This window comes from Centruroides sculpturatus, unplaced genomic scaffold (genome assembly GCF_000671375.1).
Source record: "Centruroides sculpturatus isolate CEXI.00-Female unplaced genomic scaffold, Cexi_2.0 scaffold930, whole genome shotgun sequence".
Taxonomy (NCBI): Eukaryota; Metazoa; Arthropoda; class Arachnida; order Scorpiones; family Buthidae; genus Centruroides; species Centruroides sculpturatus.
Genome location: NW_019385100.1, coordinates 234,522 through 253,890, shown reverse-complemented (window position 1 = coordinate 253,890; position 19,369 = coordinate 234,522). Strand labels below are relative to the sequence as shown.

General features: G+C 30.3%; 1 protein-coding gene across 3 annotated transcripts; it reads left to right on the top strand.

Annotated features, from left to right (window-relative positions):
- Window positions 1–1,518: 1,518 nt before the first annotated feature.
- On the top strand, window positions 1,519–7,586 carry LOC111634692. Of its 3 annotated transcripts, none has more exons than XM_023379529.1 (3): window positions 1,519–1,662; window positions 4,511–4,603; window positions 5,542–7,586. In XM_023379529.1, the coding sequence occupies exons 2-3, from the start codon at window positions 4,513–4,515 to the stop codon at window positions 7,473–7,475; spliced, it is 2,025 nt and encodes a 674-aa protein (XP_023235297.1). In that variant the 5' UTR covers window positions 1,519–1,662; window positions 4,511–4,512; the 3' UTR covers window positions 7,476–7,586. The 3 variants fall into 3 exon arrangements, with proteins under 3 accessions (XP_023235297.1, XP_023235296.1, XP_023235298.1); XM_023379528.1 differs by lacking the exon at window positions 1,519–1,662 and adding an exon at window positions 1,880–2,354; XM_023379530.1 differs by lacking the exon at window positions 1,519–1,662 and adding an exon at window positions 4,683–4,945 and having other exon boundaries at window positions 4,505–4,603.
- The last annotated feature ends 11,783 nt before the right edge of the window (window positions 7,587–19,369 follow it).

Here is a 19,369-nt window from a genome sequence, read left to right as displayed (position 1 = left end):
TGTTGCATTTTAGTTTATTAGTTTCATTTATTTTTGAAATCTGTAAATGTGATATTCCAAGTAAGCCAATTACATATATTGATATTGCAATTTAGTGAATCATCAATGAGAATGCATAATGAACAACGTTTCATTCTCTTTTTAATTGTCTAGAAATCGGATTTTTTTAACCTTTGTTTCATTTTCGTATTTTGTGATTAAACCTCTTTATTCGTATAATATTACTTTGTTTTAAATGATTATGAAAAAACGCATTTGTTTGGTAAAATTTCTATTATACTTTCGAAGATAACTTATAATGAAATTTAAAATAAAATTTTTAAATGTCAAAAAGTGTAAGTATTCAGATAGCGCATAAGGATATTAGTAAACTATATAATATTAAATAGGTAATTAAAATAACAATAGGGGCCGGAGTTTAATCAACAGCCAATGTAATAGTAATATTAATAGATATTATGTAACTTTATGGAGAGATATTGTATGAGAATTGCTGGAGATGTGTTTACGAACTGCGGAGAAAGTCTATTGATACAATCTTTAATAATTACCGTATTTACTCGGGTATAAGAGGTATAAGACGATCTCGCGTATAAAACGAGGTGTAACTTTAGAGGTCAAAATAAAAAAAATTAGATTTATTAATACAATTATAATTTTATTTCGTTTAATCACAAATAAAATACTGTATTATCAAATGCATGTATTAAGGCAAACAACCATCTTTACCTTAATACGTGATGAATGGAAAACAAAACCAAAACATTATAATGTGCATGACCAGAAAAAGTCTATTTTTAATGACTCATAATGTGCCAATATTCATTAAAAATAACAATTTAACTAATATAAAATAACTACATTTATAATCATTGCTAAGTGACCTGTATTTCATTAATGTTTTTATAAATAACTAGAAACTATTTTCTGCGAACCAATGAGATGCAACGCAGTTTTTAATTAACAAACGTAGGATTAAACAAATAAACAAAGGAAAGCATGTCTTAATTTGTTTACAGTAGGTACCAACTTACGATAAATAGACTGTAGACCTATAAAGACAGCATGAAGTATACACGGTTCACAGAAATTATTGCAAAAATCGCAAAGAATCCTTCGCTCACGCTTATAAGACGACCTGGTTTTTGAAGCAGTGAAAAATGAATAAAAACCTCGTCTTACATGCGAGTAAATACGGTATTCAATGCAACTAGTACAGTTGATTTGAACAAATTTTTAAAGTTACAACGCAGTATACACGTCAACCCTATTACAAACGTGGTGACAAGGTTCAAAACTCCAAGTTGCACGGTATCTAGAAAAATGAACTTAACTGTTCATTTCTCTAGATACCGTGAAACTTGGAGTTTTGAACCTTGTCACCACGTTTGTAATAGGGTTGACGTGTATACTGCTTTGTAACTTTAAAAATTTGTGGCAAAAAATAGGTATGTATTTTAGATTTTACACTTTGCTACCAGTTGCGATAACGTTTTTATAAATATAAGGAACGTAAAAACAGCCAGTGCTACGATTGAACGTTAAAAGTATTTAAAGGTATAGATGTCTTGAAAAGAAACGTAATCAATTGAATAAAACTAATTATATACAATTGGTCGGTTTTTATTTTTCGTATACATACTGTACAGATCTTTTATGATAGTAAGTATTCCATTTATATATAATAGCGAGGTTGAAGCCAAAGTTTTAAACGCAAAAACGTGTACGTCGGACGTTCAGCGCCGCTTTCCTGTAAGCCTAGAAATTTGACAATGGTGTTCGGAATGTCGAGCATGATTCCACTGACTATCCAAACACCATTGTCAAACTTCTAGGCTTAAAGGAAAGCGGCGTTGAACGTCCGACGAACACGTTTTTTGCGTTTAAAACTTCAGCCTCAACCTCGTTACTATTGTGTTAAAGCATTTTAAAATTAATTTTTAGGTTTAATTTATTTAGTATTAATTTAGTTTTAGTTTTTATAATTATAGATTTATTGTTATTTATTTAATTTTGCTTGCGTTTTTTGAAACCTGTGATAATGCTCGCAGCACATCCTATGCTTCCGCATCAGTTGAGGCACCGCGTCTGCGATGACTGCGTCGTCAGGACTGACACCAATGTCATAACAAAAAAAATTGAAAAAAAGGTGAGGACCCCAAACTATAAGAAGGATCGATGACGACACAGAGTTTGTCTGTCCTCGAAAATTGGTCGTGTGGGCGCTGTCGATACACCGTCTTCGCCACCTATAAGCAATGATCAGAAGTCTGCCCGATAACGACAATAGCGTCTTCTCCGGGATAAACAGCCTATGCAAGAGTGCGAGTTTCGCAATGAATCTACCGCTTCAGGTAAGTACCAACGCGCGATCGCTTGTAAACTCTCTCGCTCTTTACGACTCCTAAGCTTATATGTAAATTTTTTATGTAAATAAACGGGTATTTATTGATGTTAACGCGGTAGTTGCGTGTAATTCTTTCTGATTCGCTGTCTGAAGCTCTTCTCCATCCCGAATCAGAACCGCCTACACGCGACCGCTCGCGTAAAATCGAATTTAGTGGCCATCGAGTTTTCTGTGTCTGTACTTATGACACAGTAGTTGTGTCATAAGGACCGCCTACAGACGCGAGCGATCGCGTGTGTAGGCGGTTCTGATTCGGGATGGAGAAGAGCTTCAGACAGCGAATCAGAAAGAATTACACGCAACTACCGCGTTAACATCAATAAATACCCGTTTATTTACTTGAAAAATTTACGTATAAGCTTAGGTGTCGTGAAGAGCGAAAGAGTTTACAAGCGATCGCGCGTTGGTACTTACCTGAAGCGGTAGATTCATTACGAAACTCGCACTCTTGCATAGGCTGTTTATCCCGGAGAAGACGCTATTGTCGTTGGCGGGTAGACTTCTGATCATTGCTTATAGGTGGCGAAGACGGTGTATCGACAGCGCCCACACGATTAATTTTCGAGGACAGACAAACTCTGTGTCGTCATCGATGCTTCTTATATTTCGGGGTCCTTACCTTTTTTTTTCAATACTCTTTTTAGGCAATGTTGATTACAGTGGTTATACCAATAACGATTTATTTCCGTTATGTTCCCGATACAGTAAAAAAGTGCGCAGTCAGGAGATGTGTTATTTATAGACAAGGAAGCAATTCAGTGGAAAAATGGAATCGCTTCCTGCTATCGGGTTGAAACTTAAAATTTTTCCTATTTAGACCGGATTCTCACAATCCTGAATTAATTTTTTTTTTTTTTAATTTAAGAATACATAAATTGTTTTTATGAAATTTATAAATTTATTACAGTTCGTAATTATTTGTTTTTACTAGTAACTAGCAGATATGTTCATGTTATAAGTGGCGATATACAAGTATTTAGCTGCACACGTGATCGGCAACTTTTGAGGAATACGAACTTTTTCTACAGTTCGTTTTGTTTTATGTTCCTGCGTTTTTAATGGAAGTACAAAATGAAAGTTAGGGCGTTGATGTTTAGTCTGTTCACCTCGAGCGAGGCGTGGTGATTTTTCATGTTCATTGATTTGATTTTCATTGGTTGATTTTTTATTTAAAGGTTTAAATAAAAGAACATATTAACGCAATGAAATATAATACACAAACTTCAGCTGTAGCAAAACATTGTAATTTAAGGGGATGTGAAATAGAAAAAGATTCGATAAAAGCCATAAAATTTGAAACAAATATAAAAAACGAAAATACTATGAAGATATTGAAATTTTAAAGGTTAAAAATAAAAAAGAATTTATGATAATTTAAGTGTAAAAATAGATGAAGGTTGGTATGATTATATCAGTTAAAACAAAAATAGATTTATGACATAAACTGGATGACAGAAAATGTATAATGGTCGCTATTTCTCTGGAATTTGATTGTAAAAGTGCATGTTTTTTTTTTTTTTAATTTGTATAACGTTTCAGTCAGTCCTTCAGAGATATCAACTGTAAGTGCTGTTTGATTTTTTAAAAGGGTTTATAACTGATTATGATTAATTGTGTGTAGAACACTAAGCTGATTTGGTTATTTTTAACTCTTTCCGCCCTGTGGGCACTAAGAAGCCATCCATTAGCGAGCTCATTATCAGTTCGGCCAGGCCTTACAATTCGGCTGGGCGGTGAGGGATGGAGCCGATATATTCAGATGGACAATCCCCCCGAAAAATTCCTTAGATTTTTCGACCCGTCCGGAATCGATCCTGGGTTAAATATATTACTATAACACTAGATATTTTCATCTATTAACTAATATATAAATTATATATAAAAGAATCTGTTGTTATTGTACTAGTACTGTACTGTACATATATACACTGTCGTAACTAGTTTTAATTTTCCAGCTAGATGCAATAACAGATTTTGAATTTTTCACCAATTACTGAATCAACTTCGTTATTAATTTAATAAAAATATCATAAGCTAATTTTTAATTCATTAAAAGTTCTTTTATCAATTATTTCTGATTATGTTTTAATATGTATATTATAGTCATGTCTACGTATAAAATTCAAATGAAGGAATGCAACGATATAAAGTTGGGAGAACAAAATCGAACTCCGACAGATGATTTGCTTATAAAAGGTAAATATTATGTTGTAAAAATTAAAATTAACACTGTCGTGTGTTATTAGATATTTTGCTAATTCGTTTAATATTTCAGGATGAGATAATAATTAAGAAATGAAATTTGGCAAGAGGGCTTATGCAGAATTTGAAATTTGGCGGAGCTTATGTAAGAGGCATTGATTGTATTAAATTTGGTGGTTAAAGACAGGTTAAAGAGGTGGTGGGAAGATAAATGAAGTTAACTTTCTTATCTCGAGAGAGTCTGGCTTAATGAAAATTTTACCTTTGAAATTGGAATTTCATCGGATGATATTTTTGAGTTAATTGAAGACACAGACTGTCCAAAAAAATTTTTCGGTAAACACCATTTATTCACTTCGTGTTCCAGAACAAACTTTTTGACGACATGAGCTTCTTTTTTAGGCTAATTGGCCTACGAGTTTACAAACATTCCTTTAAAAAACACAGAAAAATATCTAATTAAAATTAGACCAATGAACTCTAAGTTAGAATTTATAATTTTAATTAGATATTTTTCAGTGTTTTTTATCTATACATAACAACCGGGAGAGTAACATACAACTAATTCAAAATTTTGCAACACTATTTTTAATTCCTTGTACTTTCTCTTTTGCTAATGTAAAAATCTTTTTTAGATTCACATAATACACTAAAGATACATCACTAGCTTCTGCTTCTATAGAATTCCCTTATTATTAAATATATTATTCATACTGAATTTATTATTTATACGTTTAGCTGTTTGTATAAAAGTACGAATGCCTGATTATGAAAAAAGATACAAAACTAAATTTAAATGCGGTAACGAAAAATAAATTATTTTAAACATTCACGTAATTTTTATAATTTGTTTCCGACCATTTTTCATTATATGACATTTATGGATATTAGATAATATGAAGTTTATTAATATAGAATTTAACTAATTTCAGACAAACTCCGCATATGCCAAGAAAAGCTAATGAACAGATACAAGAACGAAAATGCTTATATGACTTCTTTTCTTTGGAGTGAAGACAACGACTTTCCAATAAGAGAAGGCTTTGTGGATGTCAAACTCCATAAAACCGACATGTTTGGAAGAAAAACAGGAGAAATCATTCAAGTTAAAGATATCTTTGCGAAAGAGTCTAAATTTCATCGCACAGTACTCATCACAGGAGATCCGGGATATGGGAAAACAACCATTTGTAAGAAAATCGCCTACGATTGGGGAATGGATGAAGAGAGTCGCAGTTACTTGAAGTCGTTTGATATTTTAATTTTTATACAATTAAGCGAATTAGGAGAAAAAAGTATAATTGACGCTGTTATTGAATGCATTGACGACAAAGCAAACAGACAATTTGCAAAGAAACTCAGAGAAACTGAGTGGAATTTTTTGATCATTTTAGATGGATTTAACGAAACTCGCGATAAAGATTGCGTAAAACAATTTATAAGTAACGATTCATTCGAAATTTCTGTCCAAATGACAATAATAGTTACCAGCCGTCCACACGTTTCGGATGAAATTAGAAAACTTATCGAATATCGATGTTACATCGAAGGATTCACTCCAGAACAAAAGGAAAAATACATCGATTTCATTGTTAGAGACGAAGACAAATGCGAATATCTCAAAAATATTATTAAAAACAATCGTTCCTGTTTCGAATTAGCGAAATGTCCTTTTATGCTGTACATGTTATGCTGTCTTCCTAAAAGTAAATCAGACAGATACGTAATGACAAATGCCGATGTGTTTATGTTAATTTTCCGTCTTATTATAGAAAAGTATAAGAAAAAGGAAAATGGAATCCATAACCTAAAAAGAGGAAAATATTTTGACGGAGAAGATTTAATTATTAAGCTGGGAAAAGTTTATTACGTAAAGGAATTTCTTGATTCTACAAAGGATAACGGTTTAGAAACAAGAAAAGTCAAAGAGAAAGATTTGCATAAGGCTTTCAGTAAAGAGGAATGCCAATTTTTCCTTGATCTCTACATTTTTGTAAAACGTACAGCTAAGGATAATGGAGAATATTTCGACTTTATTCATCGATTATTTACCGAATTTATTATGGCATTTTACATTTTCGATTCGATCGATGTAGTTACTTTACCAGAGGTTGACGGTATTTTATTCTTTATTCTCGGTTTGTTTAGAGATAATCCATTTGCAGGCAACTTTATTAATTTTCTACGAAGAATCTTCCTGCATCCCGTAACATGGCTGAATTTTTACAACGAAATCAAAAACGAAAGAAATAAACAACTGTTTTGCGCAGAAACAAAATTAGTTTTTTATTTCGATTGTTTAGACGAATTCTTGAAATTATCAAATATTTGCAAATTCAATAGAATCTATTTCTGCATTCCAGATCGTATTGATGACTGGAAAAATATTAAAAAAGAATTAATTAAATTCCACAGTAATCTGAATTATTCGCACGACTTTCAGATATGTGTATTGCTTGACAGAAGATTTTCTGACGATCCTGCCACATCGAGTAATTCTGTTACATATATCGATCTGTATGAATCTGTGAAATTCTTAAAATATTTATTTGAGAGCTACAGTTGGGATAAATTCCAATTTTATTTTTATGGCATTGTTTGCAATTGTAATACAGAATATTCTATTATATGCGATAGAAATATTGATAGTTTTAGAAAAATTGAGGAAAATGTGACAGAAGAAATTAATGAAGAGTTTAATCGTCGAGGCGAGAAACCGGTTGTTTTATGCAACGAGAGCGAATCTGGTGATGATCAAAAATACTTGATGTCTGAAGACCAATATAATTCTTTATTACCATATTTTATGAAGCATCCTCTTCGTGGAGATTTTTGTTCTGTTATGGCTAATTTTTGTATGGAATGAAAAGTTCGTAGAAAAAGTTATCTACACAAATAATCATGAAATACTTTTTACGACTTTTTCACGATTTTTTCATTATTTGAATTCCATAAATGAAATTTATTTAAATTTAATTTAGCGTTGATTTTATCATTTTTTAAATATAACTTGTTAAATTGTTTATGTATCAATTTTGTAATTAGTTATTAAATCATTCATTTTTATTAAGTGAATATTTAAACAAAAATAATTTTACATTGATTTTTTTCATTTCATTGAGTACCTGTTATAAAATAATAATATAAGGTAAAGTTACGCAAATGTTCTGTACAGTATAATAATTTTCCCGGTGAAAGTTTAAGATTGTAAACCAAACGGATGTTAATATAGAATGTAATAAAGATAAGAAAGATAGAATGTAAGCTTATGTCGTTATTGTCTGGCATGAAGCTAGTTTCTTCTAGGCCTTGCTGGATCAACTAAAACAATGTAAATTTCAGCTATTTCAAGTAGCTGAAGTTTCTTTCCATTACAGTATTTTAGATGTATATATACAGTAAAACCTGTCTATGGCGACCACCCACGGTTCCTTCAAAAAGTGGTCTTTTAGGCAGCTGGTCGTTCAATACAGGTGGTGCTGTAATATCGTATTTCCGTACGTATTTTGCGCACTTTTTAGCCATTTCTACTAAGCAAAACTCGAGGTGAGCAAAAATAAGCGAATTTTTTCAAGGATAGGGCTATATTGGTATTGTATTTTATTCTTATCGGATAACCCGATTTACAGGAATCGTCATGATATTATAAGACAGATTTAATACCAATATTTTAAAGATTAATACAATAGTCGCATTTTCTCGATTATAATGCACACTTTCTTTTTTCCGACTTAATTAATTCGACTCGGTTCTTTTCGTTCGCTCCTCAGTTACGTGTATTACGTCATCAATATACAAGCGCGTCCTATCTCTCCATCACTTTGCTTTTGGTTTTCGTTAGTTTAATCTTATTTTAACTTTAAAAATACTGTATTTTTTAATATTTAATATTTTCTTAATTAATTAAGTACAATAAGAAAAATTATTAATTAATAATAAAACGATTTTATTATTTTTTCTCATTATACGATTTCATTACAATCGCGGAATCGAAAAAGGAAGTAAAACTGATTTTTGCATTAATGCGTTTATTGTTTTTTGAATATTTTGCCTGCGAAAATTACTTGGATATTATTTTTCTAAAAATATCGTGGAAATAAGGTAGGTTGATACAGAAACTATTTATCGCACGTGTACTGTATATGAGCTTCAAAATAAATAAATAAAAATAGATTTTATCAAACGATGAGATCAGCCGATTAATTGTATCGTGTACAATATTTTACACCCCCAAGGAAAATACTGTAGGTCTAGGGTAAAATAAATTTTGTTTTCCCACAGTTAAACTTCGCCGCTAATTGCTGTTGTGATAACTTTAATACGATCTTCTAACGACAGCACTTTGCATTTCGGACATTTTCCAACAAACTGAAATGAATTTCCTTTGTTGCTAGACTAATTTATTAACACCTGCACCTAATTTCGAGGGTGGGAGAAGTGCCCGGGATGGGTTCGAACGAGAGTTTAGACTAATTCATTATATTAGGAGGCGGAAAAGTTGTTGAGATGGGTTCTTACAATAGTTTAGACCAGATACATTCGCGAAAGTGGTCGCTTATTACAGGTGTTGTGTGTTGTTTCGGACCAAAAATCGATGCCCGCGGTCGCGTTACACAGGTGGTCGTTTAATACGGGTAACTTATACGAAGACTCTATGGATAAACTATTCCGTGCCAGAAATTTTTGCCCGTTTTGGCAGGTGCCCGTCGAATGCAGGTGGTCGCCTAAGCAGTTTTCACTGTATATATATTCTCAACTTTCAACTTAGCCAATTTTTTGACAAATTAGACAAATAGATTTCTGTTATTTATTTGACAAATCTATAATAATGTTTTATATTTATTGTGCGGCATCTTTACTGCAAATAAAAAAGTAAATAATTTTAACAAATATGATAAAATTAAAATTATACTGTATTGTAATCACTGTTTTCAGTAAGATGAAATTGCACTAAAAATGGGTTTCAAATATTTCATTATAATTATTTGTACAATATAAAGTGACTAATATATAATTATATATAGTTAATTCAAGTGAAGTTAAGCCGATACTTGAACTCGACTATGGAACAAACTTGACAAACTTCAAGCGAAACTTGCCCTTGTTATTAGATTTTTATAAAAAATTATTATGAAGAACTATGATTTTTATATTTATTTTAAATCAGAGCTATAAAACATCCTATGAAGATGGATATTTTATACAACGACAGAAAATGGTCTAGGAGATTTATTTTAGTGTTGGTAAAATATCTACAGTTCTATTAACTAAGAACCTAGAACATTAATGAACGGTTTTGTTATATTTTTTAAATAAACCACTTTATTTTGTCATTTTATTCGAAAAAACACTCAAAATGTTGCCATAATAATACTTTACTCCGCACAATTTATTCGCGTGGACAGTAAACGTCGCCCTGTTAATTACTTATTGCTTATATAAGTCAATATAGATGTATATAGATGTGTAAGAGTTCTTACACATTTATATTCGTCACTTCACCTATAATGAAATTCGAAGTTTGTTTATTTGATTACATTTTTCTATTTTTTAAGCTAGAGTTTTCAATTTCCAACATCATAGCTTAAACTGCTGTTCTACGTGCACAAATTTACTACAATTACAATGTATTATTATCGCAATTCAAAAGCCATGTCATATACAGTATATGATATACTGTATATAGATTGATAAAATGCAGTCTTTTGATTCTGCGTTGCTTTCATAATTGATGAACGTTTCTACGATGTCGTGTAAACTGGCGATCTTAGAATCANAAAACGCCTAGTGTGTACAGGGCCTTAGAATCACTCATTTAGATAGAACCCGTTACTCGCCAAAAGAATTTATATGCTTTGATTTTTGCATTCGAAACTTTTAATTTATCTATTGGCTCTCAAAAACCTCTTGCGATGTGTTATGCACGTATTAGAAAACATTATTATTGGAGATAAAATTTGCCTTACAGGTCATTATTTGCATATTTCATTCGTAAAAAAATTTCTATATTAATCATATTATAAACAATACTGTTGCAATGGTATAAAATATAAAATCAATGTGTGAAAAATTAGATTGTTTATTTTAAACTGTAAACTAATTTTATAGCCTGTTCAAAGTCAATTAAACAAATTACGTTTATTTTTTCATTTATAGATGTAAATCGTTAAAAATTATTTCAACAAAACCTGTAATTTCGTATCCTGCAATTTTCGAACATTTCTGCTGTCCTTAATATTTTCACTCGTGATTACATACTGTCACTACAAGCTAACAAGCTTCAGACGTTACTGCTCATAACAAAAAAAAAAAAAAAAAAAATTGGTATGAAAATAGAATAGCATAGTCCCAGAGTTTTTTAAAATATTGTTAATATTATGGACAATTTCCTCATGCATGCTTTGTTACACTTCAAATATAACAATATCATAAAAAATAAAAATTTTATTTGACGACATTAAAGAGTAAAACGAATACAGACTTCGTTTTCGATAAACAGAAAATGACATTACGATTTTTAATTTTTTGTTTTTCGGAAACGCATGAGAAGTGGGTTCTATTATCTGGACAAGGAGCTTTTGTATTTAGGGCTACGAGCTCAAGTTTAGTTCGAATCGAAAACCCCACTGGCTCTCTCCTTAGTGTCGATTCTAGGATCTAAGTAATACTGATACAAACTTTGGTCCAAGTCGGTTTAAGAATAAAAATTTGCACAGAGATTTGTCTGTATAAAGGACAAGCCAACAAGAACTTATTTATATATATAAGTTATAGATTTTGGCTAGTAATTATTCAACATAAAATGGAGGCCTTCTAACTGTCAAACGTGTGAGGGACTTTTTTCGAGAAGCTAGTGGAACAAGTGTGGAATGGAAAAAATTAAAAATTATTCATTGTAGTATGTTCAGATTGCAGTTGTCGAAACTAGGTTAGCCTTGGAACTGATTAAAATATTGTTAATAATTACTGGAAATGAAACAAACCCTGGCCCTCTTCCCCGCTTACCACTTGGATGAAGCCAGTTAAATATGCAAAAAAAGGAAGCGGGGTAGATCTCGCAAGGAAAGTTTCAAGGACGTAGAAAGAGAAAACCAATTAGTAGAATTTTTAAGTGAGGAATACCAAATTGAAGAAGAGGATGAAAGAAATAGTGGGAATACGAGAAATTAAAAAATATGAGACTACTTTGAACCAACAACAGAACTCGAAGATCAAGATATTGACGAATCGCAATATACACTAAAATCTATATACGAATTGATTCAGGAAAAATTTTGCCAGTTAAACTTAGAAATTCAATCAGTAAAAGCTGAAGTTAATAAGATGAAAGAAGAGAGTAATAGTTATAAGGAAGATATGAAGATAATCTGTCACAAGATACAGAAACTGGAAGAAACTTCCAAAAACAACAAATATTTAAAAGGTATGTTAGAATTCGAATTTGATAAAATGATAAATGAGTCTACTAATAAGAATATTATAATTTTAAACTATCCGTTTAAAACATCGGATGTTGCTCAAGAAATTAAACAATTTATTAATGAAGAATTAGGAATAAATAATATAGAAACTGAAGGGATTATTCAATTAAAAAAGAGTAAAAATAACCTTATAGTAAAAGTTATTCTGGAATCCGTAAAAGATAGAAATTTAGTTCTCAAGAAATTCTGGGCATCGAAATCAAAAATTGTTAATGAAAGTGAGGGGAAAAAATAATATTTACAACTGACATGTGTCTAAGATCAAGAATTAGAAGGAAAAATCTATAGGATAGGATTAAAAGGGAAAAAACTAGTGAAAATAAAATATTAGTAAGAGATGATTATTATATTAAGGATAATATAATATACACATATGATATTAATTCAAACAATATTATACAAATGGATCGTTTTTTTAGAAATAGACAGACAATAAATTTAGAACATGATGGCATAGGAACCGTACTGTTTTAGATATACAAGGATCGTCCCCGATAGTCTGCTGAATCTTGCGAATGGTTTACGCTTGGGTATCGCCAAGGGTTTTGGCAAAATTTGATGTAATATCACTGCTCACGTTGTTCAGTCTTTTTCCAGCTTAGTGAAATCCGACGAGAGCGCACTACATGACCTCACTCATAGGCCGATTGCCAACGACTTACGCTTCCTGCAGGGGGGAAAAAATTCAGGGCTGTGCATGACTGTCCCCTCTACAACTCCACCGAAAGAGGCCTGTCGCGCATCATTGGTTTACGCGGAAAAAAAAGGTCCGATACTTTTTGAACAGACCTTGTAAATCCTTTAAATAAAGAAAAAGAGAATAGAAATAATTGTAAAAAAACGTTTGGTAGAACTGGAATATAGTAAAGGAAAACAAGAAAATCAAACTGTAAGTGAGACTAACAAAGACAAAGATATTTTTAAATAGGTTTTTGGAATATACAAGGTCTTCGTGGGAAAATACACAAAATCTCAGTAAAGGAATTCATAAAATCTAATACTATAATTGGATTTACGGAAACTTTTTGGATGACAAATTTAATTGAAGAATAAAAAAATCTCTTGGAGCAAGAAAACAGATTAATAATTAGTGGTGCTCAAAGGAAAAGTAAATTTGGGCGTCCTTCGGAAGGATTACTGCTGTTGACCAAGAAAAGCCTGGGTGAGATTCTCAATAGTTATATAACTGAAAAATTTATTTGTGTAGTAATAGAATTAAAAAATAATATGAAACTAACTTGGAAAAATTCGTACTTGGGGATACTATTATTCTATCTTCCCCGTCTTCAGAGAGAAAAGAAGTATTAAGTGAGGCCCAAGGTTACGCAGAAAGATGGGCTAATATTGTAAGTCTATGACGCTCGCATTGGCGAGAAAATGGATACAAAATGTTTTCAGAGAAATGAAAATATTAACAATAGGAGAATATCCAAAGATAAATTGATAAATACAGAAGGAAGAAACCTTTTGAATTTGTATAGGAAAACTAACTAATAGTGTTGAACGGTAGGGTGGTGGGAGACATCCCCGCAGAATATACTTTTACTTCCCCAAAAAGTAAATCAATAATAGACTACGTTATTTGTTCTGAATTTCTTTTAGACTATTGCAAGTCGCTTACAGTATTAGAAGTAGATGAATCAGACCATTTTCCGGTCCAATTAGCATTGGAAAGTATAAATAATAAAGAAAAAAGTGGAGAGAAAAAAGTTTCTAATTGTACAAACAAGGCCAAATCAGGACTGTTTATAGATTAAATGAATACAAGTGAACAGCAAAGTCAACAGTTGATACAAAGGGTATTGGAAATTTCTATTTCTCAAGATATAGATGATATACAAAACAAAAAAAAACTAAACCCGATTGGTATAGAATAATTTTAGATTATCAATTTAATAATACTGTAATTACATGTTTACGAATAATTACATTTAAATTACATTTAACGTCAAAAGATTTTTTATACAACTGAAATTAAATAAAAATTGGATAATTATTAATAATAAATTTATCGAATTTTCACAATCTATTTGCCCAAGATGTAAAAATATTCTAAGTTTTATATATTCTGTGATTGTAAGGAAACAAAAAAGTTAATTCAAAAAACTGAAATGTACAGCACAGTACTGTACTGTACATTTTAGCAGGTTGTCCTAACGAAAAAGCTATGTATGAAGTTTTTGATAGAGCAAAAATAGATACAATCTATAAGTTATATAATTATGCGCAGGAATTTTTAAAAAACGAAAAAATTTAATAACAAAAAATAAAATACGCATAATGAGGTATAATTTATGTACTAGAAAAAGTACTAAACAATAACATAATGTTCCAGAAAGATAATATATTACTTGTAAAGTAAAAACATTGAGATATTGTTTGTGAAAAAAAACAAAATGTATAAATTGAAATTTTTTGTAATATACCTTGTATGTTTAAAAAATTGTAAACAAAGCGAAAAGTATATGTTAAAGAATTTAAACATATAAAATTACTTGTTTGTTAAATAATTACAAGTGGAATTAAAATACCCCCTTTGTAACAGGCGAAAAGCCTTTTATGATTAATAAAGATTATTATTATTACTAGCAGGTAGGCCCAGCGTTGCTCGAGCAAAAGTAACGATAGCGAAGATTTTAAAATTATTACGTTATAGTCAACCTTACCCATTTTCACAGAACGTAAGAATTGGGTCCCCCTGTTTCCAGACTAATTAGAGATAGGTCTAAAAATATGTTCGATTTCCCGCAAAACGAAAAAGCTTCATCTGCGTCTTGCACATCGCTTTCTCTTAACAATTCCATTGTTACGTAACTCTTGACACCGGTGGCTATGTACTATGCCGGACCAGAATCAAGGCATAGCAACCAAAACAAAAGTAAAATTAAATAAGTGTGTCAGTGTCTGTATTCAGGAATTTCCTAACAATATGGCATGTATTCAATATAGTGGCCTTCTGTAGTGTGATGTATGTATTTCTACTCAATTGTAATGTTCCCAGGCTTTTGTGTAGTGTGTGTGGTATCACACTTGTACAGGAGAGATCGACAGGTACAATAAGCAACCTTTCATTCCTCCACAGATGCCTTATTTCCTGGAAGAGTTCTGTGTACTTGCTAATTTTTTCAGTGCACATGTTTTGTACATTGTGAGTGTTTGGAATGGCTATGTCTATAATGTATGTGATTTTATTGTGTTTGTCAATGAGTGTGATGTCTGGTCTGTTGTGGTAAATAAAAGAGAATAAAAATAAGTAGAACGCAATTAAAAAAGAATGGAGGCTTCTTACCATTTTTAATTCCTATTCTAACAACTTTGGCTACAGGAGCTTTATCGGGTGCTGCAGGATGGGGGGTTAAAAAAGCTTTAGATAAAGTAACTGGATCAAGATGTAATAAAAAAAAAAAACGGTGGTCTCCTTCTTACGAAAGGTCCTTTAGGTCCGATATGGCCAAATTTCAAATTAAAAGGGAAAGGAGTTATTCAGAATTGGGAATATCCAATGAGACGATAAATAATAATTTAAAAAATGAAAAAGGTTTTAGAGGTGTGTTTACGATTGATCTATTACCGAAAACAATTAGAGAATTTGAAAACGGTATAATTAATTTAGATATTTCAACTGGAGATGGTACACATTGGGTTTGTTATTATAATGATCCTAAATATCCCTTCGTTGAATTCTTCGATCCTTTTGGAGAATATAGGCCTAAGTTAAAAAATGTAAGATTGAAAAGAGAGATAATTCCAAAAGAAATCATAAAATATTTAAAAACATCTAAAAAAGAAATAGGATATAACTCTAGTTTTCTTCAGAATCCTACGTCTGTTAGATGTGGTTACTATTGTATGAAATACATTGTAGAAAGAAACAAAGGAAAATCTCCGATTGATGTTTTATACTCATTTACGCAAGAACCGAGCGAGTTTAATGAGAATTTTGTTTTATATAAATGAAACTAATAGTCTTAGATTCGAAAAATGCTGATAAATCAGAAGACTTTACAATCGAGATTAAAACTCCGATACCCGTAAATAATTCGAAATTAGCTCTGAAATCAATGTCTATGTGGGTTTCTTGGCATAATATCGATGAAAAATTTAATAATAATACTTTTAGATATTTTGATAAAACAAAGTGGAATGAAGTTACGATAGAAAATGGAAATTACACTCTTCGAGAACTAAATAACTTTTTAGTAAAATTCTTTGGAATACCTCCTATAAAGTCTGGAATTCATTTTGCAACAACGAGATTTATAATTCATTTAGAACCAGGATATAAAATTGATCTGAGTAAAGGTAAACTCCACGAAATATTAGGTTTCGAACCAAAGATGTATGAAGAAGAAGAACAGAAAGGAAAATACATAGCAAATATTTCAAAAGGAATCGATGATATTCATATTCATTGTGATGTAATTAGTGGAGTAGAGTACAACGATTTCACGAGTGATATTCTTTATTCTTTTACACCATCTCATCCACCTGGAAGTTTGATAAAAATTGAAGAGATTAATCCCATATTTGCAGACATTAATAGAAATCATTATATTTATAGAATTTGGATGTGGATAACTGATCAGGATGATAATTTAATTGATCTTAATAAATAGAGAGTCGTTTTTCGTTTAATTTTAGACTAAATAAATGAATTATAATAAACATAGACTGTTTGTTCGAAGTAAAAAATATTATGGTGGAAATATATTTATCGATGCAATTAAAACAGCCGGTAAGAAATTATTAAAAATAATAGGCAACCAAGCAAAATCTATGGTTGAGGATAAGACGAAGCAGTTTGTTAAAAATAAACTAGAGAGTATTTTACATAAAAAATCTCCGACTGTGGAAAACAGTAAAAAATATTATAACTAAGCAAAGATTATATGGAACAGGATTCAAGAAATTTTTATACTAATAAATGGAAAAGATTTGGGATTTAACTCTTCCTAATTATTACAACAATGAAATCGAAAGTTTTGAGTACAAACAGCATAGAGAAGACAAAGTTACCGTCGATGAAAAGGAATCTGCGAAATATGAATTTAATATTAAAGATGTAAATGATATGATTTTATATTCCAGTGGTTATATCTGTCCAGAACTCAAAATTATGAAGCAGGATGGTTCTTCGATTGGAAGTGATAACGTAACCTTGGTAAATACTGGAAATTTATTCTCCAGATCTGAATTACACATTGGAAAGACACTAATTGAACAAATTGAATTACCCTCATTAGTTCATCACATTAACGATATTATAATTATTACGATGAAGTAAAAGAAGGTCCTCCTGGTCCTCCAGGTAATGGTTTCAAATTAACATATGATGGAAATTATGATATGCAAAATAAGATCTTAAAATATTGTAAACATCCAATAGATAAAAACGATGCTGCAACTAAGGAATATATTGAATAAATAAAGAATAAATTAAAAATAATCTATTGAAATAATATATTGAATAATAAATAATAAATAATATATTGAAGAAATAATATATTGAATAAATAAAGAATAAATTAAAAATAATCAATGAATTAAATAATGATTTTCAAACTTTTGCTAAAGAAAATGCTAATAAATTAAAAATATTAGAAGAAGATCACATAACGGATAAAACTAATTCAGAAAAAAATATTAATGAATTAAATTTAAACATTAATAATTTCATAACAGAAACGAGTAAAAAACTTCAGACATTGGATAATAGATGTCTTAAAATGTATAATGGTGCTTTCAATGCAAAAAATAAAAGAATTGGAAATGTTGATGATCCAGTGGAAGACAAAAATGTTGTGAATAAAAGATATTTAGAGAATAATACTTTAACAAAAAATAATGAGGATGTATTTGATGCAAAAAATAAAAAAATAACTAATTTAAAAAATCCAATTAATGACACGGATGCAGTTACAAAATCATATGTCGAAAATTATTTCAAAATTAACCATTCTCTCAAAATTAACCATTCTTTCATCTTAAGAGGTTTTCTGTATTTACCTAAACCAGCTGAAGATAAAGAATTTTATTTAACCTTAGGCGATCTTCCTATTGATGATAGTGATATAAAAAATTATGATGGAAAATGTGTTAGAATCTAATGGTTTCATTAGTAAGATTTATTTTACATGTAATTTAGCAATATCTTGTTTATCTGTGGGTATATTTATCAATGAAAAATTAGCATTTTCTTTAAAAAAAGAGAAAGAAGAAACTTATATAGTCATAAATGAAACTATTCCATTCAATGTAAGAGATATAATTACAGTTAAAACTACAGAAAAAAATCCAGCACATGAGGAAACAGATGATGTTGAGAATTTCTTACAAAACATTTTAAAATATACTATCTCAATATTTATAAATTATAAAGATTAATTTTTTTCCTATATAAATGGAAACAAAGAAGAAACTAAACAATATTGGTAAACTTCAAAATATTCCAACAAAGAAATTAAACGAGTTGGAAATTGATTACGAATATTCTATTGATTATATTAAAACAATATACACTCGCTTTGGTGATAAAAAAAATAGTAGTTCTTGAGGGTAAAGAATTTCAAGTTTTTCTACCTGATCGATTTAATAAAAAATTAAGGGATGAAGATTTAGACAAGATGAGTAATTTTAAATTTGTTTACAGGGGTATGAAAAATTGTGGGAAAATGTATAAAGCTCATATTATTGAGTTTGTTTAACTTTTTTTATATTTGCTTTTCTTTAAATAAATCAATGAGATTGTGGAAATAAGTATAAAGCTCATATTATTGACTTTTTTTTATATTTTCTTTTCTTAAACTGGTTTTAAATAAATCAGTGTGATTAAATTTAGTGAATTTTGTAAAAAATCAGTGAGATTTTCAACAGTTTTTTAAATTTAGTGAATTTTATAATAAATCAATGAGATTTCAACAGTTTTTAAATTTAGTTAATTTTACTATTGATTTTATGATTTTTACTATTGATTTTGATTAAATTCATTTAATTTTTAAGATCTTAAATTTGTGGGGCAGAACATACATTTGTCCACTACTACGATGACTGATTTTTCTTAACATTCTTACTTTAACAAAAATTACAAAAAACTGATTCTCACATACGTATCATGTCGCATGACAGTGATAAATCAGTAAACAACAGTTCAAATCAGTGCGCATGCTCGCCTGCGCGGTAAATAAAATTATTGCGAGGTATTTCCAGTCACCAGTCACCAGTCACCAGTCACCAGTCACCAGTCACCAGTATTTTCAGACCTAGAAAGACCGAAATATAA